Source organism: Mustela nigripes, chromosome 13 (assembly GCF_022355385.1).
Source record: "Mustela nigripes isolate SB6536 chromosome 13, MUSNIG.SB6536, whole genome shotgun sequence".
In the NCBI taxonomy this organism is placed as follows: Eukaryota; Metazoa; Chordata; class Mammalia; order Carnivora; family Mustelidae; genus Mustela; species Mustela nigripes.
The window spans coordinates 36308238-36335829 of record NC_081569.1 but is presented as its reverse complement, the minus strand read 5'-3'; the positions used below and the strand labels follow the sequence as shown (position 1 = coordinate 36335829).

At 36.6% G+C, this 27592-nt stretch overlaps 1 protein-coding gene across 1 annotated transcript in view; it reads left to right on the top strand.

The window, feature by feature from the left end:
- RFX7 (regulatory factor X7) overlaps positions 1 to 26481 on the top strand; it is a 138537-nt gene extending 112056 nt beyond the window's left edge. The window contains exons 6-10 of the mRNA XM_059371975.1: positions 13188 to 13304; positions 14601 to 14685; positions 15405 to 15612; positions 18588 to 18883; positions 20324 to 26481. Of these exons, the coding sequence (XP_059227958.1) occupies positions 13188 to 13304; positions 14601 to 14685; positions 15405 to 15612; positions 18588 to 18883; positions 20324 to 23596 (3979 nt within the window). The 3' untranslated portion in view covers positions 23597 to 26481. The remainder of the gene's footprint in view (positions 1 to 13187; positions 13305 to 14600; positions 14686 to 15404; positions 15613 to 18587; positions 18884 to 20323) is intronic.
- Positions 26482 to 27592: the final 1111 nt, after the last annotated feature.

The window sequence follows — 27592 nt, the reverse complement described above, 5'->3', positions numbered from 1 at the left end:
CTCTGTCTGTCAAATAAATAAATAAAATCTTTAAAAAAATAAAATAAAAAATATATGTAATATGTAGGTGATAGATAGTTTGATAATATTTTATTCTAAATCCATTCTGCCTCTCCCTGCTTTTAATTGAAGAGTTTAATACATTTACATTTAATGTGATTACTGATAAGATAGGATGTACATTTCCCATCTTTGCTAATTTTCTGTATATTTTATGTCTATTTTTGTTCCTCAATTCCCCCATTACTGACTTTGTATTAAATGGGTGTTTTATAATGAACCATTTTAATTCCCTTATTCCTATAGATATAGATATAGATATATAGATACATACAATTATTTTCTTTTATGGTTATCCTGGAGATTGCAGTTAACACCTCAATTTATAAAAAGCTAGTTTGGATTAATACCAATTTAATTTCAAAAGTATATAAAATCTATTGCCTATATATGTGTATCAGTTGTTTGTGTGTGTGTGTGTGTATATATACTCTCCCATATCCCCATTGATCTTATGAATTATGCATCCATCAACACAGATTTGTATTTGGTGTTTTATGCAATTGTCTTTTAGATCAAATAGGAGAATAAAGGAGTTACAAGCAAAAGTACATTTAGACTGAATTTTATATTTACTTTGTGGTTACCTTTACTGGTGCTCTTTATTTCTTCATGTGGATTTAAGTTACTGTTTGGTGTTCTTTTATTTAAGCCTGAATGACTCCCTTTAGCCTGTAGAACCAGTCTGCTGGTGATGAATTCTCTGATGTTTTTGTCTGACCATTGAGGTCTCTATTCAGTTAGCTAAGTGGTCAGGTATTGATTGGACAGATATTCCTTTAAACACCTTAAAGCAATAAATCTCCCAGTCTTTGCCAAAGGGCTCTGTGTATGTGGGGGTATGCTGTAAACACTCAAATCGTACAATTGACAGCCCTTCTTTAGCCTCCATTTCCTACATTTGTGGAGCCTCAGATTTAGCCAGAGGTGAGAGCTTGGGGTCTTCTAGGGTCTTGAGATGCACACAGCCCTTTGCATATGCATTACCTTCTAGAGTCCCAAGAATAAAATGGAGCTTTTCAAAACTTCTGTGGAAATCTTACACACCAGTTCTTCCTTTTAAGGTTTTTGTTAGTCTGTTATCTGCCCAACTATTATCCACTAAAGTTTAGACATTTGCCTGCAATTTATTTTATTTTATTTTTTATTTTTAGAGAGAGGAGGAGGGGGGCAGGGCAGAGGGAGAAAGGGCATCTTAATTAGACTCCATGCCCAGTGCAGAGCCCAGCTTGGGGCTCAGTCTCACAACCCTGAGATTATGACCTAAGCTGAAATCAAGAGTCAGACATTTAACAGACCGAGGTATGCCTGCCTACAGTTCTTTTCAACAGTTTCCCCTCTGTACCCTTCCATCTCCTCAAGAGAGAAAGCTTTTTGGAGTAGGCAAGTTCTGAGACAGGTCATATATAGCCAAAGATGGGGTCTTATAAGAATCTACCACAGGAAACAAATAATGACAGTTCTTTAGATAACTGAGAGAGTTCCAGCTGTGTTATGTTCATTCTGACCACCAGACTGAACTGGGAATATTGGACTGTTACTTTCAAGGCTACCGCTTGATCATGAGGGAATCAGATTAAGGCAAGTTAAAGTGATACAAAGCTGTTCTTATTGAAAATCAGCCTGTTTTCTTGGATAAATGCTCTCCAGTTTACTGCAAGTCTTGGGTTAATTTCCAAAGCTTTGAAAAGTTGATATTGATCAGCTTTGCCAGTTTTTCCATTGTTTTATGGAAAAGTGGATCTCAGTGCTTGTAAAGTGCAAATTTTACTGATGTCACCAAAACTATAAAGTTGAAATCCACGAATGTTAAAGGACCAGAAATGTTATTGCAGATCTAACTGCAACACTTCATTGAAAAGTTAACTGAAATGAGCCAGCAAATGGAATAGCCATTTTAATCATAAGAAATAAAAACTGCTCACCTGGAAGACAAAAACCTCTGTAAAAACTTTCTTAAAGGTCTATAAAAAAGTATAAACTATAATAAGGACTTCTTCCAAATTATATTTGATATTTCCCTTTGTTACAGAATGCAGTCCAAAGCCTTTATTTTTCAGAGAAAGGCATAATTTTACAGTAGGGAAAGATTTAGACTTTGAAACTAGCCACATCGGAGTTTGATCCTAAATTGGGCATATGCTGGGGAATTGTAGGTGTAGGCAAGTCCTTAACCTATAGTGTTAGTTTGCTTTCTATCATTCTGTAAAATATCATACTCTTTTCATTAAGGTTTAGAATTCTATATGTAAACTGTTTATCACAAGGCTTGGAACATAGTAAGACCTCAATATTCAATATGTGGCAGCAATTGTTATTATTCAGACTCCCACAATCCAACGTTTTGGCCTTAGCTGATACAAATCTTATTTTATATAAACGTGACAAGAGTAACTGCTCTCCTGGCTTCTGTCACCACAGATTAGTTTTGTTTATTTTTTCAAAATTTTATGAATGAAATTATACAAGAAATTGGTATCTGTGTTCTTTTATACTCAACATGTTTATAAGTTTCATGCATTTTGTTTTGTGTGGTTTTGACTCATTCTAAAAGCTGTTCACTGTTCCATTTATGAATATATATTCTTTGTTCATGGATGAACATGGGGGCTTTTTTCCCCCCAATTTGGGTTTTCATTTGCATTTCCTTGCATTTAAGTTGAGGGCCTTTTTATGTGTGTTTCTGCCCAATTGGCTCTGTGCTATTTTTGAGAATGTATTTAAATCTTTGCCCATTTTTCTCATCTGTGTAAACATTAAAGGCAGGTTAAACATATCTCACTTATTTTCTGCTAACATAGTTTCTAGAAGAATGCCATATTGTACATATTTTATCTATATGTATGTATTGACTTGAGATTTTATGCAACAAATCTAATTGGGAACTGATAAGTATTGTTAAGAAGGAGCTTTGTTGGGGTTGCCTAGCCTAGGTGACTCAGTCGGGGAAGCGTCTGCCTTGCTCCAGTTGTGATCCCAGTATCTTGTGAACCAGCCCCATGTCGGGCTCTCTGGAGGGAGCCTGCTTCTCCCTTTGCTCCTACCCCTGCTCATGCTCCTGCTCTCCTCCTACCCCAGATAAATAAATAAAATGGTTTTTTTCTTTAGAAAGGGCAGGGGGAGTCTTAGGGCACCTGAGTGGTTCATTTGGTTAAGCAGCCATCTCTTGATTTCCACTTAGGTCATGATCTCAGGGTTGTGAAATCCAACCCTGTGTGGGGCTCCGCACTCAGCAGGGTGTCTGCTTGAGATTCTTTCCTTCTGCCCCTCCCTCCACTTGCATGCAAGCTTTCTCTTTCTCAAATAAATAAATCTTAAAAAAAAAAAAAAGGGAAGAAGAAGGAGCCTTTTGAAGATTTTGCATTGCCGCCATTGTATGTATGAAATACCTGTTACATAAAACTGGCTCATTAGTGGTATAAAGAACCACTCACTAATTAACTACCCTTGCAAATCATGTTCACCCCTCATCTACAAAATGGTATGATTATACAAAGTGATATGGAGCTTATTGGTTTGTTGTTGTAATTGTTGTTAATTTAGACAACCTTGTTTCTGTCTGAATTTATCCTCTTACTAACATTTCAGAAATATTTGAAATTACTGAAGAACTATTAATATAGTAAGATTGGATTTGGATGGAAATTGAGAGAAAAGAGATGGTTAATCAGGAATTCATTGAGCCAAGTCCTGGTGCTTCAGTGTTTTTGTTCATTCTTAAACTGTAGGCAGTTACTATCTATATTCATATAACCTGAACATTTTATATTAGGTTAATTTAAAATAAAGAACAGAAGCAATTCAAAAATAAAAGTAAGGGTACCAAAAAAGTTAGCATTACATAAAGAGTGTGATCAACATACATGTGTGTGTGTGTGTGTACATGTGTATATACATACGTGTATGTACATATATATGTACACACATGTGTATGTGTGTGTCTTCATTTTTTAAAAAGATACTATCCAAAATGATGGTTGTTTTAAGTAGCTCTCATAGGCAATAGTGAGAAATCAAGCCTTTCTTAAGAAATAATAAAAGAAATTTTAACCTTTTTTTAAAGGTTTTATTATTTGAGAGAGAGAGCGTGAGCTGGGGGAGGGGGTCACAGGCAGAGGAAGAAGCAGACTCTCCACTGAGCAGGGAGACCCACGTGGTGTCTCTCAGGACCCTAGGATAATGACCTGAGCTGAAGGCACCCCAAATACTTTTTGACAATGATTAAATAGTTAAGAACACAAATTTCTTTTTTTCCCTTGGGATTATTACCTAAAGCCATGTGTAATAATTGGGGCTTCTGGGTGGCTCAGTCAGTTGAGACCCTGACTCTTGATTTTGTCTCAAATCATATCACAGGGTCATGAGATCAGGCTCTGCACTCAGTAGGGAGTCTGTTCAAGATTCTCTCTCCTTCTGCACCTCCCCCATGCACACACACTCCCTCTCTTTCTCTTTAAAATAAATAAATAAACCTTTAAAAAGAATTAAAATCGTGGGTATTAATTCCTTGAAAAAGGAAAGGCAAGTTAGAAGGAAACACGTGGTTAATAAGATCATACATAATACTTACATGTACATTATAATTTAACTTTTAAAAATTAGTTTTGTTGACTTCAAAGTAATTTTTCAGATATATTGTTTCTTTATTAGTTGCTTACCACGAAAATAAGGTTATCTGAATTTCAAAAGTGATTTTTTATCTTACTCTAAGCTTGACTAAAAATATTACTAAAAATTTCTCTATAGGGTTTAGGCTAAAAGACACTATAACTAACCTAACAAACCTAACAAACTTACGCTGTGCTTTTCCAGTATGGTGTCCTCTGAGACACCAAATCATCACATATATTACACTAAGCACTTCTCTAGTGTTCTCTAAGTGTTCTTCCCAAATGCCAGAGCCCAGTGGACTTTAGCTATGCCCAGACTTAGCTTTATAATATTGTTCTTCCCAGAATATGAACAACTGACCAGTATCTTTCAGAAAAGAGGTTTCAAACTTAGGGAACTGTAATTTTTGCAATTGTCCCCCAAAGAATACCCACATTGCTGGCTCTGATAGGCAGTGGGGCTACACTTGTAGTTTCATAGGACAATGTCTGTTTGCATACTTTTAAAAGCTGCTACCTAAGGATCTGGTTTCCCATTAGCTTGATTCTAGGTGTTGAAATCCTCCTTTTTGGGGCACTGACAGGTTTTGGCATATATTTAACTACTGGAAGCTATTAAGATTATACAGACTACTTGGACAAACACAGAATTTTGAGATAGCCAAGAAGTAGGGCAGAGTTGATCGACAAGGCTCACCTACGTGAGTCTACTCCTTCAAGATTGGGGATGTGGCTGTTTTATCTAATGCATAGAAACCAATACAGAGTAGAGCAAAATGAAAAAGAGGAATATGTTCCAAAGGGAAGAACAAGGTAAAACCTCAGAAAAAGAAGAACTTTTTCAGATGTAAGTAATATACCTGTTAAAGAGTTCAAGTAATAGTCATAAAGATGGTCACTGAACTTGGGGGAAGAATGGATGAACATTGTGAGAACTTCAACAAAGAGATGGAAAATGTAATAAAGTACCAAATAGAAGTCACAGAGCTGAAATCTACCATAACCAAACTGAAAAATACATTAGAGGGGTCAACAAATACTAAACGAAGCAGAAGAAAAGATCATTGAGCTTGTAGATAAGGCAGTAGAACTTGACCAATCAGAGCAGCAAATACAAAAAAGAATGAGACCGTGATACCCTAAGGTACTTACTGGACAAAATCAGTAGACTAACATTCACATTTTATAAGAGTCACAGAAAAAAAGAGCTAGAGAAAGGGGCAAATTTATTTGAAGAAATAATGGCTGAAAACCTCCCTACCATGAGGAGGAAACAGAGACCCGGATCCTAGAAATTCAGAGAGTTCAAATTAAGATGAACTCATAGATCTACGCCAGGATACATTATAGTTAAAATGTCTAAGGACAAGGAGAGAATTTAAAGCAGCAAAAGAAAAGCAACTTGCTATATACAAAAGATGTACGTAGCACATCCCCCATAAGACTACCATCAGATTCATCGGCAGAAAATTTGCAAGCCAGAAGAGAGTGGTGGAATATATCCAGTGTGCTAAAAGAAAAACATTTCCGACCAAAAACACTCTATCTGGCTAAGTTACCATTGAGATGTGAAGGAGAGATAAAGAGATTTCCAGAGAAACAAAAGCTAAAGGAGCTTATCACCACTAAATCATGTTAAAGGGACATCTTTAAATAGTAAAGAAAAGATACTAACTAATAAGAAGAAAATACATGAAAGAGTAAATCTCATTGGAAAGGCAAATATATACTAAACATAGTAGAATAATCATAAATTAGTGTGAAGTATGGAAAACAAAAGTAAAGATAACTATGATTACAGTATTTAAGGGGTACATTAGATAGTTATAACATAAAAACATAAAACATGGAGGGGGAAGAGTAAAGATGTTGAGCTTTAAAATGTGATCACACTTAAGCTGTTATGAGCTTAAAATAGGCTACTGTACAGATACATTGTTATATGTGAGCCTTCTGATAACCACAAAGCAAAAACCTATAGTAAATACTCATATGATAAAGAGGAAGCAGTATAAACATATTACTAAAGAAAGCCATCACACCACAAAAAGAGAGTAAGGAAAGAAGAAAAGAACAGAGGGAAACTACAAAAACAGCCAGAAAACAATTAACAAGATGGCCGTAAGTACATTTCTATTGATCATTTATTCCAGGAATGCAGGGATGGTTTAGTATCTGCAAATCAACATATAATATGCCACATTAATAAATTGAGGGGTTAAAATTATGGTTGACTGAGTAAATGCAATATAAGCATTTAACAATTCAACATCCATTCATGATTAAAAAAAAAAAAAAGAAACCCTCAGCAAAGTGGGTATAGTGAGAACATGCCTCTACATAATAAAGGCCATATATGACAAGCCCATAGCCAGGATCATACTGTTAAGATTAGGAACAAGACATGCATGCTCACTCACAGTACTTTTAATCAACATAGTATTAGAAGTCCTAGGCAAAGCAGTTAGGCAAGAAAAAGAAATTAAAAGCATCCAATTTGAAAAAGAAGTAAAACAGTTTGCAGTTGATGTGATATGATATATCAAAACCCTAAAGACTCCATCAGTCTTGACGGAATCTCACAGCTGTTAGAACTAATAAACGAATTCAGTAATGTTGCAGGATATAAAATCAATACACAAAAGTCTGTTGTATTTCTGTAATTATGAACTGTCAGAACTTAAGAAAACAGTCTCATTTATGATTGTATCAGAAAGAATAAAATACCTAGGAATAAATTTAGCTAAGGAGGTGAAAGAACCTGTAAACTACAAAACATTAAGGAAAAAATTGAACACACAAACAAATGGAAAGATTGTCCATGCTCATGGATTGGAAGAAATAATATTGTTAAAATGTCTATACTATCCAGAAGGATCTACATATTTGATGCAATCCCGATGAAATTTCTCATGGTGTTTTTCACAGAAATAGAACAAAGAGTTCTAAAATTTATATGGAACCACAACAGACTCCAACTAGCCAAAACAGTCTGGAGAAAGAAGAACGGAGCTGAAGGCATCACACTCCCTGATTTCAAACTCTGTTAAAAAGTCTGGTAGTTAAACAGTATGGTACTGGAATAAAAACAGACACATGGATCAGTGGAACAGAGTAGAGAGCTCAGAAATAAACCCGTGCATATATGGTCAATTAAATTGTGACAAAGGAAGCCAAGAATATACAATGGGGTAAGGACAGTCTCTCAGTAAATAGTGTTGGGAAAACAGGACAGCCACAAGCCAAAGAATGAAGCTGGGCTACTTTCTTCAACCATACACAGAAGCCAACTCAATAGTAAATAGTGTTCATCCCACTATTTACAATAGCCAAGATAGGGAAAGAACCTAGGTCTCCATTGATGGATGAATGGAGGAAGAAATTCTGGTGCACACACACACACACACACACACATATTCACCAAAGAAACAAGTGAAATCTTGCCAGTTCAGACAATATATGGATGGACCTTGTAGGCATTATGCTAAGTGAATTAAGACAGAGGAAGACAAAGACTATATGATCTCTCATATGTGGAACCTTAAAAGAATAAATAGTTCATAGATATGGGGAACTGACTGGTGGTTGCAAAAAGGCAAGGGTTGGTGGGGGTGGGAGAAATGGGTGAAGGAGATCAAAAGCATGGATCTTGAAATCATGCATGAAGACAGTAAAAAAAAAAAAAGGAGAAGCCATGAATTATAGCTGTCCGTGGCTGACACTATTCCCTTTCAAATTTTTGCTACCCAAAATAAGTGTATGTTCTTATAACTAAAAGTAATTATACTTATAACATTTTATACACATGCAATACTCTCTTCCTTGATTTTCTACCTGGTAGTGTAGCGTGACCTTTTTGCATCACACTTTTTATAGGTGGTAATGTGCTATTGCAGTGAGACAGCTTAATTAAGTGCATTTTAGAGACTGTTGTCTCACCATCCTTATCATTAACATTTATTGAATTCCAGTACTATAAATAATGCATATATATTTTACATGTAATAAAATGTGTGTGCATGTTTTCATATAAATTATGCTATGGCCATTTTTTTTTAAACATCTATAAGAAAACTAGAGCTCCTATTTAATGGTTTTGAGACTTAGTGTCTCAGAGGAGTTTAGGAACAACTCTGCATGGTTTAAAAAATTAAAAAAAAAAAAACCTGCCTCAAGGTCATTGGGTGAATTAAATAATGTAATGCATACAGAGCACTCAAAAAAAAAAATCCAGGTGTGTAAGCTAAGGTAGCCTAAGGCTGTATTTTTGCCCCTAGTGTCCCATGACTTTTGTTTATATTTTTGTACCTTTAAGCAATGTTTAACTTTTATAGTTAATTTGTAAATGGCATGAATAAACATTAAAGATTCACTTACTTCCAAAGATTTTGAGTGATGTGTTGATGATCATATTGAAATTGGGCTTCATTTCAAAGTCTTAAAAGTACACTATTAAAAAAAAATGAGATTAAAAAAAATTTTTTTTAATTTCCTTTTTTAAAAAAAGTCTCATTTTAAGGATGGCAATGGAATATTGGTTATCCTGTGAATGGACCATTGTTCCTTCCATTTTTTAAGTCTTGGGTAAATATAATCTGACACTGAGTTAGGTATCAACTGACAGTTTATCTTTTTTTTTTTTTCTTTCAGATTTGATTTAAATTCAAGTTAGGTCACATGTAGTGGAGTATTGGCTTAAGATGTAGAATTTAGTGACTCATCGGTTGCAGAACACCCAGTGCTCATTACGTCACATGCCCTCCTGAATGCCCATCACCCAGTTATTCCGAATCCCCCCTAACCTCTCCTCTAGCAACCTTCAGTTTATTTTCTACAGTGTAGAGTCTCTTATGAGACTCCCTGTCTTTAGTTTTTCTTCCCTTCTCTTATGTTCATCTGTTTTGTTTCTTAAATTCCATATATGTGTGGAATCATATGGTATTTGTCTTTCTCTGACTGACTTATTTCACTTAGCAAATGTACATACTATAGTTCTATACACATCATTGCAAATGGCAAGATTTCGTTCTTTTCGGTGACTGAGTAATATTTCAGTGTGTGTGTGTATGTGTGTGTGTGTACACACATTTTTATCCATTCATCAGTTGATGGACATTTGGACTCTTCCCATGTTTTGGCTATTGTGGATAGTGCTGCTTTGAACATTGCGGTGCATGTGCCCTTCAAATCACTATTTTTATATCCTTTGAACTTAGTAGCCCTTCAAATCACTATTTTTATATCCTTTGAACTTAGTAGTTCAGTTGCTGAATTGTAGTGTATTTCTGTTTTTAACTTTTTGAGGAACCCTCTACAGTTCTCCAGAGTGGCTATACCAGTTTGCATTCCCACCAACAGCATAAGGGGTTTCCCCTTTTCCCCGACATTCTTGCCAGCATCTTTTGTTTCCTGGGTTGTTAATTTTAGCCATTCTGACCATACCTGATACTATATGTTGCTTGATCAACCTGCAGTTTAAGTTATGAACCAGGAAAATCAGATGTAAACAAAGATCTCCACATGACCTGGAATAATTTATAGTTGTTACATAGCACTAGTTTCAAAATTATGAATAAGTAATCTAAAAATATTTCCTCAGATTAAAACAAAATCTTTGAATATCTGTATCTTCCCAGTGGAGAATGGGCCCTAATAATGAAATACTTTTTCTTTGAAATTTAGAACCACTAAAAATTGAATAGGCCATCTTAAAATATAGAGCCCTCCCTATCAGGGGAGGGTATTCACATCGATGTAATCCATCAGTTAGGAGAATGGCATTTCCACATCCATCAGGAAGTTGAACCCTACAACTTCTAAACTCATTGCCAGTTCTGAGAGTTCATAAAGTTAAGGAAATTGAGGACCTGCTCCAGTTATGGTTGCTTTTAATTTGAGACTTTGTTTATTTTCTCTTTGACATGTAAGATGTCAAAGTATAGAATTTTGAATTATTAGCAATTTTATTCTTAACATTGCCTACTATTTTTTAGGAGGAATAATTTAAGCTGTTTATATATCTGCAAGTACTTTTTAATACCTATCCTCTAAAGAGTTTGTTAAAGATAAGTTCATTATTAAAAAATAATAAGCATTCTTCCAGAAGGGGAATTCCTGTCTTTTACATGTCCTCCTTATTTTTTAAAGAAAATTTTTTTTATTAATGTCTACATCCAACATGGGGCTCAAACTCATGACTCCAAGATCAAGAATCATATGCTCTACCAGTTGAACCCACCAGCACCCCAGAATTCCTCTTTTAGTGGAATAAATAAGAATCAAAAAACATTTCACATTCTGAAGTCACACCCAGAATTTAACAAGCAAACTTTGCATTGGTCATTTTGATACTTAACTCTGCCGACCTTTCACACATCCCTTTTGCCAAAGTAAAAAATTTTGGTATACTAGTGTAATGAAAAAGCGTTAAAACCTAAATCCCAGAGGGAGAATAGGATAGCTGTAGAACTTTTCTCGTTAGACTCATTGCCCTCCTTCTCTTTATTTGGTGTCAGGTTTTTTAGGCCCATCCATATACACCAGTGCTGTCAGAGGAGCTTAGTGGACTGTGTTTTCCTTATTGCCTTATGTGTTTCTTTAAAGTTCCTTATTTTAAGTATGACATAATGTCGTGTTAAGACTTAATGCGACCCTTAAATCTTGTTTTTAATGCTGACAATATAGTGGTGAACCAGATAGATATGATCACTGCCCTGGTTGAGCATATAGCCTAAGGGAGGAGACAGAGACAACAAGGAAATTGGCTGTTACATAATATTGTGAGTCTTGAAAAAAACAGAGTACACTGATCGGTAAATACTGTGAGGATGTCATAGGAGGGTGCTGCTTTCAATAGGGTCCTTGTTAGAGACACTTCTGAAACAGCATTTCAGCTGGGACCTGAAGAATAAGAAAAGTAATTTTTCCAGGTAGAGGGGACGTGTCAAGTCCCTGAGGTGCAAAAAGAACTTCATCTACGGTTTCTTCCTGTGCTGATTTAAACCATAACATTGACTGGTTATGATTTGATACACTGCATTTAAATTGTCAGCACCAGAAAATAGTCACCTCTTCACTTTGTACCTTAAACCCTGTCCCCTGAACCACTCAGAGTATTACATATAGTCTCAAGTTAAAAATAACATATTTAATCTAATACTTCCTGTAAAGGGAATTCTCAGTACATGTTAACTCCTTTCCTTTCTCCCTCCTCTTCAACTTTGTTGGAATGTGTTTGCTGGGCAGCTCTTTTCTCCCCACACCTGCACCAGGGGTGTGTGGAACTTGGTGTGGGTATTGGAGGGGCATAGTCAAGAATAATACCATTGTCTCCAAAACCTGCCCCTAGTATCTCTGTTAAGGCTTCCCAGAGTCCCTACCTCATCCTCAGTCTCATCCAATTTGACTTAAATTTAGGGCACTTCAGAAATGTACTACATAAGTATATACTTATATATATTTTATTACATATATAATATAATATAAATATACATATAAGTATATATAATGCTTTCATATACTAGCAACAGCTAGTATATTCAGCAGCCTATAAGAGCTAAAGTCCCAGTTACCATTATACCCTGTTCACAGGCATTCCAGTTGTTTTCCTCTTCTCCTTCTTCCTAAATGTCTTTTTGGCTCTCCACTTCATGATATTATCAAGAAGCTGCTCTGGTCAGTGCTGAAAAAGAGGTGAGGTAGGGAAATAGCACTGGATTCCCAGGGATTTCCTCTGATTTCCTGTTTGGTGTTGCTCAGGCAATGCTTCTCTCAAAGGCCTTGGTAGCCAAGACAAGACGTGGCCTTGGCCTGCTGCTGAACTGGCAAAGGAGGGATTGGCGTCTTACCTATGACTGGCAGATGCAGAGAAAAATAGAACACCTGATTCCAATGGTAGTTAAGACTTGGCTTTTTTCCCTGTTCCCACTTGAAGTTACTGCTTTACAGAGTACTTTTTCCTGGCAATAATAGCAGTGGTAGGGGTGAAGAAAGAACACTGGACCTTCACAATCTTTCTCTGCGCCTTCATTTTATCCCCCTTATCAGTAAAATGAGAATGTTGGTATAGATGATCCCAAAGGTCCCTTTTAAGCAATATGTTTACATTTTAAACCATATAGTTTTGTTTCTTTTTTCTGACTTACATAATGTGTACAGTGGAAATTATCTCAGTATATGAATTTGATACTTCTCTGGAAATGTAGAGCCCTACTGGTCAAGCTGGACATACTCAGAGTGTAGGGTTGGATTGTAATTGGACGACTTTGTACTGGGGTTATCTCTTACAGTGAGTTTTTGGGATGCTGTTGAAAGCAGGAGTACTGTGTACCCTGAGGATGAAACAAGCTAACTCAACCTGAGTTAGTCTCCAAAAAGTTATGGCCAGTGAAATTTGTGGTGAGTGACTCAAAGATGTGGTTTTAAATTTTGTTAAAGTGGTCAAATTATCTTGAAATAGCACTGTCCTGTGTAACTCTGAGTTCTGTTGCTCTAAATTGGTCCCTCCTTCTTTTTCAGGAGCTATTGTGACAATCTTGGTTACCATCCATTAAGTGCTGCTGACTTTGGAAAGATCATGAAAAATGTCTTTCCAAACATGAAGGCACGTCGTCTGGGCACAAGAGGCAAATCTAAATATCCTTTACCAGAATGGTTTTAAGTAATCGCTTTAGTAATCACTTAGAACATCTGCTGTTGTAGGTCAACTAGCAACTATATTTAGAAGTAAATTTAAGTCAACAAATATAAACGACTCAAAGTTCTTAGTAGAATAATTGCAGACATTGTTTTCCTGGCTACATATCAAACTGCAAGAGAAATAACAAATAGTGGTTTTAGATTATGATAGATGTCACCATATTCTGTCACTGTAGTGTGTGTTCTTCATGGTCTGGTCTTCTTTTCTTCAACAATAAGGATTAATTGAAATAGGTCACGGTGCGGCTACTGTAAATCACATCAATAAAAGTGAAGAAAGAGGTTAGCTGTCTTCTTCCTGTAATTTAGAAACATCAGTATCTCCTTGGCAAAATATACACCATTCAGGAAAAATTCCTGTGGAGCTTGTCCTAGAAGATTATATTCTCTTTTAAGTATTTTTTCAGCCAACTCTTTAAAGCCTGTATTAAAATTAAAGCCAGAGCATAGGAAAGATCCCTCTTGTGACAGAGACATACTTAGTATAAGCAAACAGAAGGAGATGAAAATGAAGAATTTATTAAAGTCCTTTCGACTCTTGGCAGAAGATTGTAAAATAGAGGGTCTCTGTATTAGAAAAATATTATTTCTCTTTACTTAGCCCTTGGCCTTTTTCAGAGCACAGAAACCCGTTTCTGTGGAGATGAGAGGGGCGGGAAAAGAAGGAGGCACTGCTTTTCTAGAACAGCTCCAGGTGCTTTCTGCTTACTTGTTGCATGACCTATCCTTACTTTCTGAGTGCAAGCAAAACTGTCTTGATGGGTCTTTGGCATGTTACAGGCGATAATCCTGCGTGTTTCAGTGGAAAAAGAACTGAAAAGGTTAAAGCCCTTGTGACACTCTTAAGAGTTGTTTTTGTCCCAGTGCCCTGGGCTAAAGTTTCCCTGTGCTGTGCCAGGTTTCCATCTGGATATTCTTTTCCTTCTGACCTGTTTGTTACTGGTGGTTGGCACAACCTATTAGGAACATTTATTCATAAAATTTATAACAGATGAGAATCATTTTTGTTTCATTTAAGAGAATAACCATTCTACAAAGACTGTTCCAGTTTCAAAAGAGTGAAAATGTCCTGAATTTATAATATTGAGGTTTCTCTTACTGAAGAATTCTAAAAGTAGATGTTATCTCGTGTTGACTTTATACTTAATTCATATATGGTTACTTCTCAAATGCTAATTATATATAAGCCAGTTTATTTAATTTAGAATGCTTTAGACCTTAACTGTTTATTACATATTGCTATAGTGGACTAAGGAAAAAAGCCTTTGTTCATATGCCAACACTGCCCAATCTTGATTTTCACAAAACTGGAGATGGGGTAAGAATTCTGCCTTTTCTTTTTCATGAGTAGAATTATACTTTAATATCAGCATTGAAATGCATACTGCATAGTCTCATTTGGGTTAAACCAGGGGCCAGGAACTATGCCTTTTACAAAATAAATGAGACAAAAAATTTAACACTGGCTGAAAATGTTTAACATATCTGACTTAAGTCAACATGGCTCACAAAATTAGGAGGAACATAGGTCTAAACTGGTTTTGAAATATATCCATCATGTATATTGACAATATATATATTGTCAAGAGAAAGAATTAAGTTGTGGGGTAATACAGTATGAATATCTTCCCCCCCCCTTTTTGATTTACTTATCTATCTAATACCCCCCTAGGTGTACAAAAGACTTGAGGTGGCCAGAAGTACTAAGAAGAGAAAATACAGCTAGTGGCAGTTTGTTTTATTGTTGTCAGAAAAGGTTTTTAGAAAGATTCATAAGATCCCTTAGCCTTCATATATATTTAATGAGCATTCAGTGTTCCAGTCCCAGTGCTGCTGGAGGCTGTGCCCTGGCAGGTGGTGTAGGCATAGGCCTCGTATTTGCATAGCTTTTCTATGCCTGCCATCAGGGCATTTTATACAACTTGGACCCGAAAGATCTAGATTACATCTTCTAATTAAGAATACATGTCTTCGATGTGCTTCAGTTTAATTGCTCTGAACTTTTATAAGTTAACTTTTCCTTTTTCCTTTGTTTAGTTGGAAGGAACTGAACCTTCTGGGCAGCTTCAAAATATTGATGAGGAAGTTATCTCTTCTGCTTGCCGTCTTGTGTGTGAATGGGCCCAGAAAGTGTTAAGCCAGCCGTTTGACACAGTCTTGGAATTAGCCCGCTTCCTTGTAAAAAGTCATTATATAGGTACCAAGTCGATGGCAGCTCTAACGGTAATGGCAGCAGCACCACCAGGTACAAAATTACCACTAACAAGCTAACGCTAAAAAGGACAAAGGTGTTACTGCATTTTAGAGTTGGTAGCAAAAGAAGAGTTTCACCACAGAACTTCCTTGTCTTTTTAGTGTTTGTGTGAGTTTACCCTCACTTCACTTAACTCTAAGTTCAGATGGTTTGTTGAACTAACAAAAATATTAATAGTTATTTCATTATAAAACTTAAAGCTATAGTTTTTCTTAGTATATTGCTCTGCTAAAACATGAGACTTCTACGATATACCAGTTGATATTTCATTAATTTTTCCATTGCTATTTTAAAATTTCAGTAATGTGTGTATATGTACTTTTAAATATATGTGTGTCTAAATTAATAAATATTAGATAAGATTAAAATTTTAAAATGATGTGCTCTCTTCCTGTTACAAACTAATACTTACGAATAAAATGATCTTTGGATAGTGTGACAGGTGCCTTAGTGTCAAAAAGCAAACTATATGAGGCATTTTTATAAAATAGCAAGTGATTTTTTAAAAAAATACACATTCAGATGAATATTTTTGTTCAAATAGGGATTTTTTCATTTGATAGTTTTAGGAATTGACAATACTGGAATAAACAATTCCCTCCTAAATTAGTAGCTGTGCGAAGTACCTGTTCTGTTGCAGTTTTTAAATATCTCATTTTGGTAATACCTTATAAACCTAAGGAAGAATAAGTAAGTTTTACTATTACTCTAGGAAATTATAAATTCTGTGAAAATACATTAATTGAAACTTGTTTTCCAAAGATGAGTCTTTTGATTATTAAATATAAATAATTTAAAATCATAATAAATTTCTCCCAGCCAGAATTATAGTTTCTTAAATAACTTCACTTTTTTAAAATCTTAATAATTTTAACAATTTTTTTCCCTTTAGTTTATATTTATCAGAAGCTTTACATATTTTGTGGGGGAGGGTATATAAGTGTTCTATCCATTCACCTTATTGTCATTTGAGGACTTGATTCAGCAAAATAATCTCTGACCATAATTTTGTCATGGTTTTGACTAGATTGTAAACTGTGTGACTTAAATCTGCTCACTTATACTTACACATGAATAGGAGAGCACTTGGGTAGCCTTATCTAGCTAGGTAACTTTTTTCATATGTTACCTCATTTCTTCCCCCAGTAGTCCTCTGAGACAGGTGATATTAAATCCCATTTTATAGATCAGGAAATAGGTGTAGGGAAGTTAAGTAATTTGTGCATGGCCAGATAAGCAGTGGGACCAGGATCTGAATTCCAGTTTGTTGGTCTCAAAAGCCCAGGTTAACTGCATTACATCATGCTGTCTTCTTATCTTCTGGTGAAATAGGGTTTTAAAAGATAGGGCCCTTCAGCTTCCTGTGTTCTCTTTCTCTTACCCCTAACTGACACCCAGTTAGTACTTGAACAGACTGAGGACTTAGGAGAGATCATGGGAAAAGAAACTTCTCCGTCTTATTTTCCTCATTGTTCACAAAGTTTTGACTGAAAGAAGTGATGAATGATGGGATGAATTAATTTTTAAAGCACAAGTATAAAGAAAGGTGTTTTTAAACAAAAATACTAAAAATTTCATATGTAAACATATTTCACTTTGTGAAAGTATTCAGTAGTTTAGCAATTACATCATTACTCAAAACGTTTTTAGACTCTTAAAATTTTGTTCCCAACCACTGCCATATATTTTTTTTAATACCTTTGGTGATTAATCTTCATCCTTTGAAGGTGAATTTGGTTTTTTATAAATATAGTCTCCATATTAAGAACAGGTTGTGTTACAAATGTCCTTTTGTAAGTCAGCTGCTTGGAAATCATTCCTGTCCAGAAACTCTGGCAGGAGGGAGACAGCTGAGCTTTGAGCCATTGGCAGAGGCTTTTGGGTACAGGTGCTGAGAAGCCAGAGCCTAGGCTGGGGGCCAAGAAGGAGCAGTACAATTTGAGGTGGATTTGAAGAGAAAAAAATGGTACTTAGGTGATCAAAAGGGGGTCAAAAGATGAGGGATTATTGAGGAGTGAGTGTGTGGGAAAGAGTTTAAGAAACTTCTTTCTCTCCCTCCTGTCCCCTCTCGCAAGATGAAAAGCAAAAAGTGGGCTGGGGAAAGGTGTACCAGAAGGATGGTGCCGTCCTCCCCTTTTCTGTCCACTGTTTTTACTAGCCACAGCTTACTCTTTGTGATGATTGTAATGATATTCCCTAAATGTGAGATGAGCTTTTCAAAAAATTAATTGTATTATATCATCACTGTTCTTAACTAAAAATGTATCTCTTGCTTACTTTATCATTCCTTTTTTTCCTCAATGTTGCTCTTTACTACTGCTTTGAAAAGTTTTCTCAGTGACACTGTTTCAAAATACCTTAACCTTAGTTATATGCAGAAGCTCGGCTTAACTACTCCTGTGTCATACTGGAATAATTGTATAGTAACAGTTAAAATAGTACCTCTTTGTGAATTGGTAGAACTAAACACTTATTTTCCCTATATGCTTTTTTTCTAAATGTGAATGATTTCAGCAGATATTTATTGAATGCCCCATGTAAGCTGAATATTTAAATCACAAAAATGCATGCGTTTCTAATTAGAGAATTGGGGAAGAAAATTTCTGACATCTGATAAGACGTGAAACATGCTCCCTTGGTATTTATTTATCTTAACTTCTGCATATTTAGAACATAGCTACTACTCTTTTCAAAATCTTCATCTGTTATTGCTGATTTAACTGAAACGTCCTCTGAGTTGAACCATATTTTAATGTGTCACTTAAAACCATATTGACAAATGTTTTTAAACTGGAAGTCTAACACTTAGGCTTTATAAAGAGATTGTGAGTTAAAATTTGCCAATTTTGGATGCCGATTTGGATTTATATAGCCAGTAGATGGCTATATAGTCAAAGAAATTGAGTTGTGACTGCCTTCCATGCAGCAGAGTATTTATTTTAGCTTTCTTTTCTGTTTATTTTCAGGAATTAAAGGAATTACTCAGCCGTCTGCTTTTATACCTACAGCTGAGAGTAATTCTTTTCAGCCTCAAGTGAAGACTTTGCCTTCTCCTATTGATGCTAAACAGCAATTGCAACGGAAAATTCAGAAGAAGCAGCAAGAACAGAAACTACAGTCCCCTTTGCCAGGAGAATCCTCGGGCAAAAAACCAGAAGGCGCTACCACCAATGGAGTAACTAATCTTTCTAATGGAAATCCTGCGATCCTTTCTCCTCAGCCTATTGGTATCGTTGTGGCAGCTGTCCCTAGTCCCATTCCGGTAATATCATTATTAAATAGTGTTAGACCTCACTGGGATGATGGGAGATCATTTGTTTAATTAAAAGTGGCCCATGAGAAGGAGGCAAGTATAGATTCAGTTACAGACTGATTTTGTGAGTACAGATAGATTCAGCTTCCGTCAGTGGTCTTTTTAAAGATTTTATTTATTTATTTGAGAAAGAGAGAGAGCCACGTGCACAAGTATGAACAGGGGGCGGGGCAGACTGAAAGAGAATCTCAAGCAGACTTCCCGCTCAGTATAGAGCCTGACCCAGAGCTCGATCCCACTGTCCTGAGATCATGACCTGAGCTGAAATCAAGAGTCCAACGCCTAACTGACTGAGTCACCCGGGCGCCCTGTCAGTTGTTTTTTCAAAATATATGATATTGATTACAAAGCAAGCTATAAAATGAACACAAGTGAAAATACAAAGATTTGAGATGTGCACAGTATGCACGCATAGCCAGTCAGAGCTTTATGTAAGAGAAGAGTCATTTTTAGAATTGTCATCCCTAGCTAAGCCAAGATGATCAAGTGCAAACTTTTTTTGGGTTTAAACTTTTCTTCTTTTTAACATTCAGTTGGAGCAGAATTGTAATGCAGATTGATAACACTTTAATATAGATGTATTGCTGTGGCTTGCTGGACACAGGACCTTAGACAAGTGCCTTAGCTGTTCTGAATCTGTTTCCTCATTTCCAAACAGAGGTTATAATCTCCTTTCTGTCTCACACAACTGAGGTTATGATGAGGGGGCTTTTAAAATGAGAGGGCATCATACTAAAGCTAGGTTGTTGTTTATGTTATTATTGATGATATCATTAAGGAGATCTGCTTATCTTTATTTTTCTTATCATCATAATCATCATGTCAATAAAACATTGCGTATGTGGTAACCACACTTGTATGCTGTTCATTGTAGAGCAAACTTGGAAAGACAGTAGTTTTATCTGAGACTGTATCCACAGTGGTTTAATTACTAATGTGCAATGAATGACATTATGACTGTCCCCCCTTGAGTGAGTCACTTTCTTGGCCCAGAGGTAGATATCTTTATAGTTGCATATTTTTTCAAGATTTTATCTTCTCTTCCTATAACCTTAAAAATGATGATTTTGACAAGCAGTCATCACAAATGTGAAGTTTTTAATCTTGTTTATTTGAAAGGTAGCTTACTGATTTTCTTATATTGTTATATTTTATAACTATATTGCACTGTGTTGCAGTTTTTATATTTATGTGTCTGTATAGAAATGGATCTAACGTATATAGAGATATCTAGATAGATAAGTAGATATAGAACTCTTGTCTAATAGAGGAAGTGTTCCTTTTCTTTTTAACATTACATTTATTAAATGCCTTAATGCTATCAAATATGTGAATTACTGTTTATATCCTAGACTCGTTAAATCTTTTTTGTTTTCTACCTTCTAACAGGTCCAGAGAACCAGGCAGTTGGTAACTTCACCAAGTCCAATGAGTTCTTCTGATGGCAAAGTTCTTCCCCTCAATGTACAAGTGGTCACTCAGCACATGCAGTCTGTGAAACAGGCACCAAAGACTCCTCAGAACGTTCCAGCCAGTCCTGGTGGGGATCGTTCTGCCCGGCACCGCTACCCTCAGATCTTACCCAAACCAGCCAACACCAGTGCACTCACCATTCGCTCCCCAACTACTGTCCTCTTTACTAGCAGTCCCATCAAAACTGCTGTTGTACCCACTTCACACATGAGTTCTCTAAATGTGGTGAAAATGACAGCAATATCCCTCACACCCAGCAACAGTAGTGCCCCTCTTAAACATTCTGCCTCAGTAAACAGTGCTACAGGAACAACAGAAGAATCAAGGACCATTCCACAGATCAAGAATGGTTCTGTTGTTTCACTTCAGTCACCGGGGTCACGGACCAGCAGCAGCGGGGGAGCATCTGCCGTGGAAGTCAAAATGGAACCTGAAGCACCATCAGATGAGCATCCTGGACAGTGCCAAGAGAACTCTGAGGGGACTAAAGCTCCCAAAACAGCAGCTGGTGCCCTTCTGGGACAGAAAAGTAATACAGATGGAGTAGTGCAAAAACCTTCAAATGAAGGTGTCCTTGAAGTAAAAGCAACTAAGGTCTGTGACCAGAGGACCAAATGTAAAAGTCGCTGTAGTGAAACTCTGCCAGGCACTTCAACAGGCAATAATCCAAGCACTGTCACCCTCTCAGTTGCCACTCAGAACTTAACTTTCACCAGCACCACCTCACCAGCTAATGGTGACTCAATAAATAAAGACCCTAAATTATGCACTAAAAGTCCAAGAAAGCGACTGTCTTCTGCATTGCAAGAGTCCCAGGTGCCTCCCATAAAGAAACCAATTGTGGAACAGCTTTCTCCAGTTCTCATAGAAGGTCAGAAACCAGGCAGTGTTGAGAAGGACCAAAAGGTTCCACATTCAGGGAAAATGGAAAGTTCAACAGCCGGTGCTCAGATTCCTAGCAAGGTATCAATAAATGTCAACTCACACATAGTGGCAAATCGACCCTTGAATTCTGCTCTCATTGCCGGTGATTCAGCTTCAGAACAGCAAACACCATCATCATCTCCAGATATAAAAGTAAAACTTGAAGGGAATGTCTTTCTTTTGGACAGTGATTCAAAACCAGATGGCAGCTTTAATTCAAATGAATGGCAACAGGTCAGTAAGGATTCTGAGTTTATATCTGCCGGCTGTGAACAACAGCAAGATATCAGTGTTATGACAATTCCTGAGCACTCTGATATCAATGACTTAGAGAAATCTGTTTGGGAATTAGAAGGAATGCCACAGGACACATATACCCAGCAGCTGCATAGCCAGATACAAGAATCTTCTTTGAATCAAATACAAGCACAGTCTTCAGATCAGTTACCTCTACAGTCTGAACTGAAAGAGTTTGAGCCTTCTGTTTCCCAGACAAATGAAAGCTACTTTCCTTTTGATGATGAGCTTACACAAGATAGTATTGTGGAAGAGCTGGTGCTTATGGAGCAGCAAATATCAATGAACAATTCTCATTCTTACGGTAACTGTTTGGGAATGGGCCTTCAGAGTCAGTCTGTTACCCCAGGAGCTCCAATGTCATCTCATGCCTCCAGTACCCACTTCTATCATCCAATCCATAGCAATGGCACTCCAATCCACACACCCACACCCACTCCTACCCCAACCCCGACCCCGACCCCGACCCCGACCCCGACATCAGAAATGATTGCTGGCTCTCAGAGTCTGTCACGGGAGAGCCCTTGCTCCAGGCTAGCCCAGACCACACCTGTGGATAGTGCTTTAGGAAGTAGCCGACACACACCCATCGGTACTCCACATTCTAACTGCAGCAGTAGTGTCCCTCCCAGCCCTGTTGAATGCAGGAATCCATTTGCGTTTACCCCGATAAGCTCCAGTATGGCGTATCATGATGCCAGCATTATCTCAAGTAGTCCTGTGAAACCGATGCAAAGACCGATGGCCACACACCCTGACAAAACCAAGCTTGAATGGATGAATAATGGGTATAGTGGGGTTAGTAATTCTTCGGTTTCTGGCCATGGCATTCTCCCAAGCTATCAGGAACTAGTGGAAGACCGTTTCAGGAAACCTCATGCTTTTGCTGTGCCTGGACAGTCTTACCAGTCTCAATCCAGACTTCATGACACTCATTTTGGTCGTTTGACTCCTGTCTCTCCTGTGCAGCATCAAGGTGCCACTGTAAATAACACCAACAAACAGGAGGGTTTTGCAGTTCCAGCCCCTCTGGATAATAAAGGAACTAACTCCTCTGCCAGCAGCAACTTCAGATGCCGGAGTGTGAGCCCTGCTGTTCATCGCCAACGTAATCTTAGTGGAAGCACCCTGTATCCAGTATCTAATATCCCCCGATCTAATGTGACCCCCTTTGGAAGTCCGGTAACCCCAGAAGTTCACGTTTTCACAAATGTTCACACAGATGCATGTGCCAACAATATAGCTCAAAGAAGTCAGTCAGTTCCATTGACAGTCATGATGCAGACGGCCTTCCCAAATGCTCTTCAGAAGCAAACAAACAGTAAAAAAATAACCAACGTTTTGTTGAGTAAACTTGATTCTGACAATGACGATGCAGTGAGAGGTTTGGGCATGAACAACCTGCCCTCCAATTACACAGCCCGGATGAATCTCACTCAGATTTTGGAAACTTCCACTGTTTTTCCTAGTGCCAATCCACAGAATATGATCGATTCCAGCACTTCTGTTTATGAATTCCAAACACCATCTTACCTCACTAAAAGTAATAGCACCGATCAGATCAGTTTCTCTCCTGGAGATAATCAAGCACAATCAGAAATCGGAGAGCAACAATTAGATTTCAATAGCACTGTTAAAGACCTGTTGAGTGGAGACAGCTTGCAAACCAACCAGCCGCTGGTAGGTCAGGTAGCATCTGATCTCACTAATACTGCGTCTGATTTCTCTAGTGATATCAGGTTGTCTTCTGAGCTCTCAGGCAGCATCAATGATTTGAACACTTTAGACCCAAACCTACTGTTTGATCCAGGTCGTCAGCAGGGACAAGATGATGAAGCTACACTGGAAGAATTAAAGAATGACCCATTATTTCAACAAATTTGCAGTGAATCCATGAGCTCTATGACTTCATCAGGTTTTGAGTGGATAGAAAGCAAGGACCATCCTACTGTTGAAATGTTGGGTTAAATAGTGTTTTATAATATGTAGCACACTGTATCTAAAGACATATGTATTGTATTTGTCTTAATGGAAGTGCCTCCCGCAGCAGAAACACTTAACTATTAATTGTGACATTTTAAAAGAGTTTGCTGCAGAAGTGGTTTCTTCTTCAGTAGGAAATGGTTAGACTCGCCTCAGTTCTTAACAAGTTTCTGAAGACAGTAGGCTGTAGATGAGCAAGTATTAGGTTTTAAATTTTGTAATGTTCCCCCATTTAATCACATTGTTTGCTAGTAAACAGTTGACTAACCAGCTTTTACAAGAGCAGTCTCCATCTTTATTTTGTATAAGTTCGTTTTAATTCATCAGTTGATCTGCACAGAATGTAGAGGAAACCATTGATTTTAGGTCTAGGCTATTTTTTGTTGTTGGCATTATCTTTTAGATATGAAATCATAGCTAAGATAAACTGTAGACAAGAAGGTCTTCCTTGAAGCAGGGATAATATTCAGGTTATTATTGGTATTTAGGCTTGAAGCATAGAGCTACTGTAGAATGAAAAAAAATCTCTGTAGGACTTTCTGGGACTTGAGTACCATTTGCACCTGCATTTTGAAGGGCTTAAATAGGAGAAAATAATGGGATATTAAATATTAATTTAAGGAAAGCAAAAGCCGCACTAAAATTTTTTAAAGGAAAAACTAGTAGCCATTTCTATTTGTGACCTTGCATTAGTCTTATTTTGAAATTTATTTTTAATATGGAGCCAGCAAACACACAGAGACGTGTGTATGTGTGCTCACACACACAGACAAGTGAATAACTCCAAATATTATAGTTTAATAGAACAAATAGAAGCATGTTGGAAAAATACTTTATGTTTTATTATTTGGTATTTGAGTTAGGAGAATTTAGAAGGAAAATAAAAGCATTTTCTTAGTTTCATCACAGTGGCTAAATGCAGGTATTAAAATTCTATTTAAGATTAATTTGAAGTTTTTAATTATAATATTCCTAAGTCCTCAATTTAGTGACTGACCCCTTCGCTCCTGAATATAGTAATACAAGTTGATCATGGGATCCCTTTGAAAAACAAATAAACCGGAGGGAGATAACATAAAAAAACAAACAAAAAACATTTCACCACCTGAGGTCCGCAGCCACAAATCTTTATGTCGCTGATAAAACAAAGGGGATATCAATAGTACTTGAAGAAGAGGAGCATTTTATTACATGCTTAATTTATTTATTGTGATAACCACAATTGCAAAAGAAGCACTCAGGATGTGTTTTAAAATGTTTCTCTGTATGGCTCCCATTTTGTTTTATGAATAATTATTTATGAATTTCTTGTTGACACAAATCTGCTCACTAGTTGACAGCTTCATTTGAGTGAAGTTAGGGTTACTTTCAAATAGATTTAAAAATTGCCATTAAGTTTTTAAAGCTAACATTAAACCATTGCTATGCTACCTTGAACCTAGCTAGCTAAGCTTTCCTTTACCTTAATTAGTAAGCCAATCAGAAGACTACAATCAATGAATATTTAACAAATGTGATGAAGGGTTTAATTTAATAAGGTTTCGTTGTTCAATAAATTTGCAAGGTAGGGTATTAACATATTTTGATAAATAAACGGTGCTAGGGTTGGCTCAGAGGTTTATATATTGGTATGTCTTAGTTATCGGCATTTGTGTGTGTTTGCTGTTATCTTGATTTAATGATCTGTTAGATATTTTTTCTTGATGTTAGTTATTTCTTCACTGTACATTGAGACACAGCACTACTGCACACCAAAGTATGCAATACCCAAAGGAAACTGTGTGATTTCTCTTAACAAATGATGGGAGCCTTTCTATATGAGATACTCTGAAAAGGAGATTTTGAGGCCATTCTAATCCCTTGTTTACATTATTAGCTTCCTACTAATATAAAAATAATGGAAATCTTTTTTTATAAAAATATAAAAGACTGGAGGATTTTTAACCCTCTGTACAGTATTGCAGCAAACACTTTAAATTTGGTTGAATTCGTCCAGCAAACTTTCTGGGGTTCATATATTGCACTAAATTTTGTTGAACCTGTGGTAGGCACATCTCTTAGGATAAATGCAACCAATACAGTCCACAGATTAAACTTTTTAAATGTGTTTCATTATGAAAAGACAAAATGTCATCAAAGTGACAGATAAAATTGTCTTATGTAGCAATGTGCATTGATCTCAATGAGATATTTCTATTTCTTATTCTCTTACATGAGAATATTACAGCAGGAAGAATTAAGTTTAGTTTGCTTCACCATGTTAATACATGATCACAAAATGTGCATGAGTGTTATTGACTTATCTTGTACAGTACTAGGTATTCCTGTAACCACTTTTTTTTTTTCTTGACTGTATTAAAACTGGTTCAGTGTTAACCAGGCAAGCATAGTTATTCACAAGTTAATTACTTTTTTATGTTTACTAATTCTGCTTAGTTACTGTTGAATATGTTCTTTTCTCAAATTATTTTCATTGTTTTCATGTTTAAAACATTTTTCATACTGTTTATCATGATAAGACTTCATGAAGTAAATAATTTTGCATATAATTGCAATAAGCACTGACTTTTGAACTGAAAAGAAGGAAAAAGTTTTTTTTTTTGTGCAGTGCATCTGAGGTTCATATAATAGTCTTGTACTATAATGTGCTTTACTACACCATAAATGACAAAAAAACAAGCCCTGTTTCATGTTTTCATTTAGTGCAAAAAGTCAGATTTCCCCAGTGTTTTGTTGTCTGTTGTACCTGCTGAAACTACAGTAGTTGAATATTGCAGTAGCATTTCAGTTCTCTTTTTTTATTGAAAGTGCTCAAAAATTGTTTTTTAAATGTTTTCAAAAACAATTAAAGACGTTTTATATTAAACTGACTGGGTCTTAAGGTGATTTGTGGGATCTGTCTTAAACAGGCAGCGTGCCATTTTCAAACAGACCTGATGCCATTCTTCCTTAGGTCTCATGAAATTCATAGAAATGAATAAAAGTCAGCACAAGGCTGAACAACGCTCTTCACTATTAATCCAGAAGGATACACAGATCTTGTTTTATTCATCAGAACTCTGCTATCCTCTTAGGATGTATTACTGATGAGTCGGACATGGCATGGAGCTTCATGTTGCCCCCCCCCCAAAAAAAATCTCTGCTTTTGCTTATTTCAACAGCTAGTCTGTGGAGTACCTGAATATGTATATTTTTGAAGCTTTGAATAGAAAAATAGTGGGAAAAGTGGAGAAAATTCTAAAGCACATCTATGCCCCCAAAGCAGCATATGCATTTTGGTGAACTCGAAAATACAAAATACACTGAAGCTCGTGATGCAGAACCCAGGAGTCGTAGGTGTGGAATCAGAAATGAGCAGATAGAAATTTCAGCTCCTCCAGAGTAATGACACCAGGATCTGAGATGGAGATTCCTCACTCCTGAGATTAAGATGCAGCAATAACCAGTGCCTGGGACCATAACTTCTCCTGTAGTCAGGACCTGAGCCAAACAGTCTGCTCATCTTGTATGCAGATCTGTATAGAACTGGGATAGCCCCACTGTCGCCCCAGGACTGCAACCCTGACTGTGGACAGGTGGAAGAAGCCATTAAAGGAGGAAAGAAGAGAATAGAGATTCTCTTAAGGGCAGAGATAAGAAGCAGGAAGACTCCCACACAAAATAAGCCTACAAACCAAAATTCTGAAGTACTGGAAGAAAACAACTAATCCTAAGAAAGATCATCAACACTTAAAAGTAATGAGCTACCTGGATGTTAACTTTAAAATAGATATGTTAGGATCCTCAGTGATATATATTTTTTTTTAATGATCAAAAGCAAGCAAACGAGCCAGTGGTTACAGTTAACCAATAAGAAAATCGAGGTTGGGGGGGGGCAGGTGGAATACTGTGTAGTATCTGAGGTGCTCTGGGCTGCACATTAAGAAAACCTAACACTGGCTTAAACCATAAAGATGTTTACTTTTAGCTTACTTTGGAAGA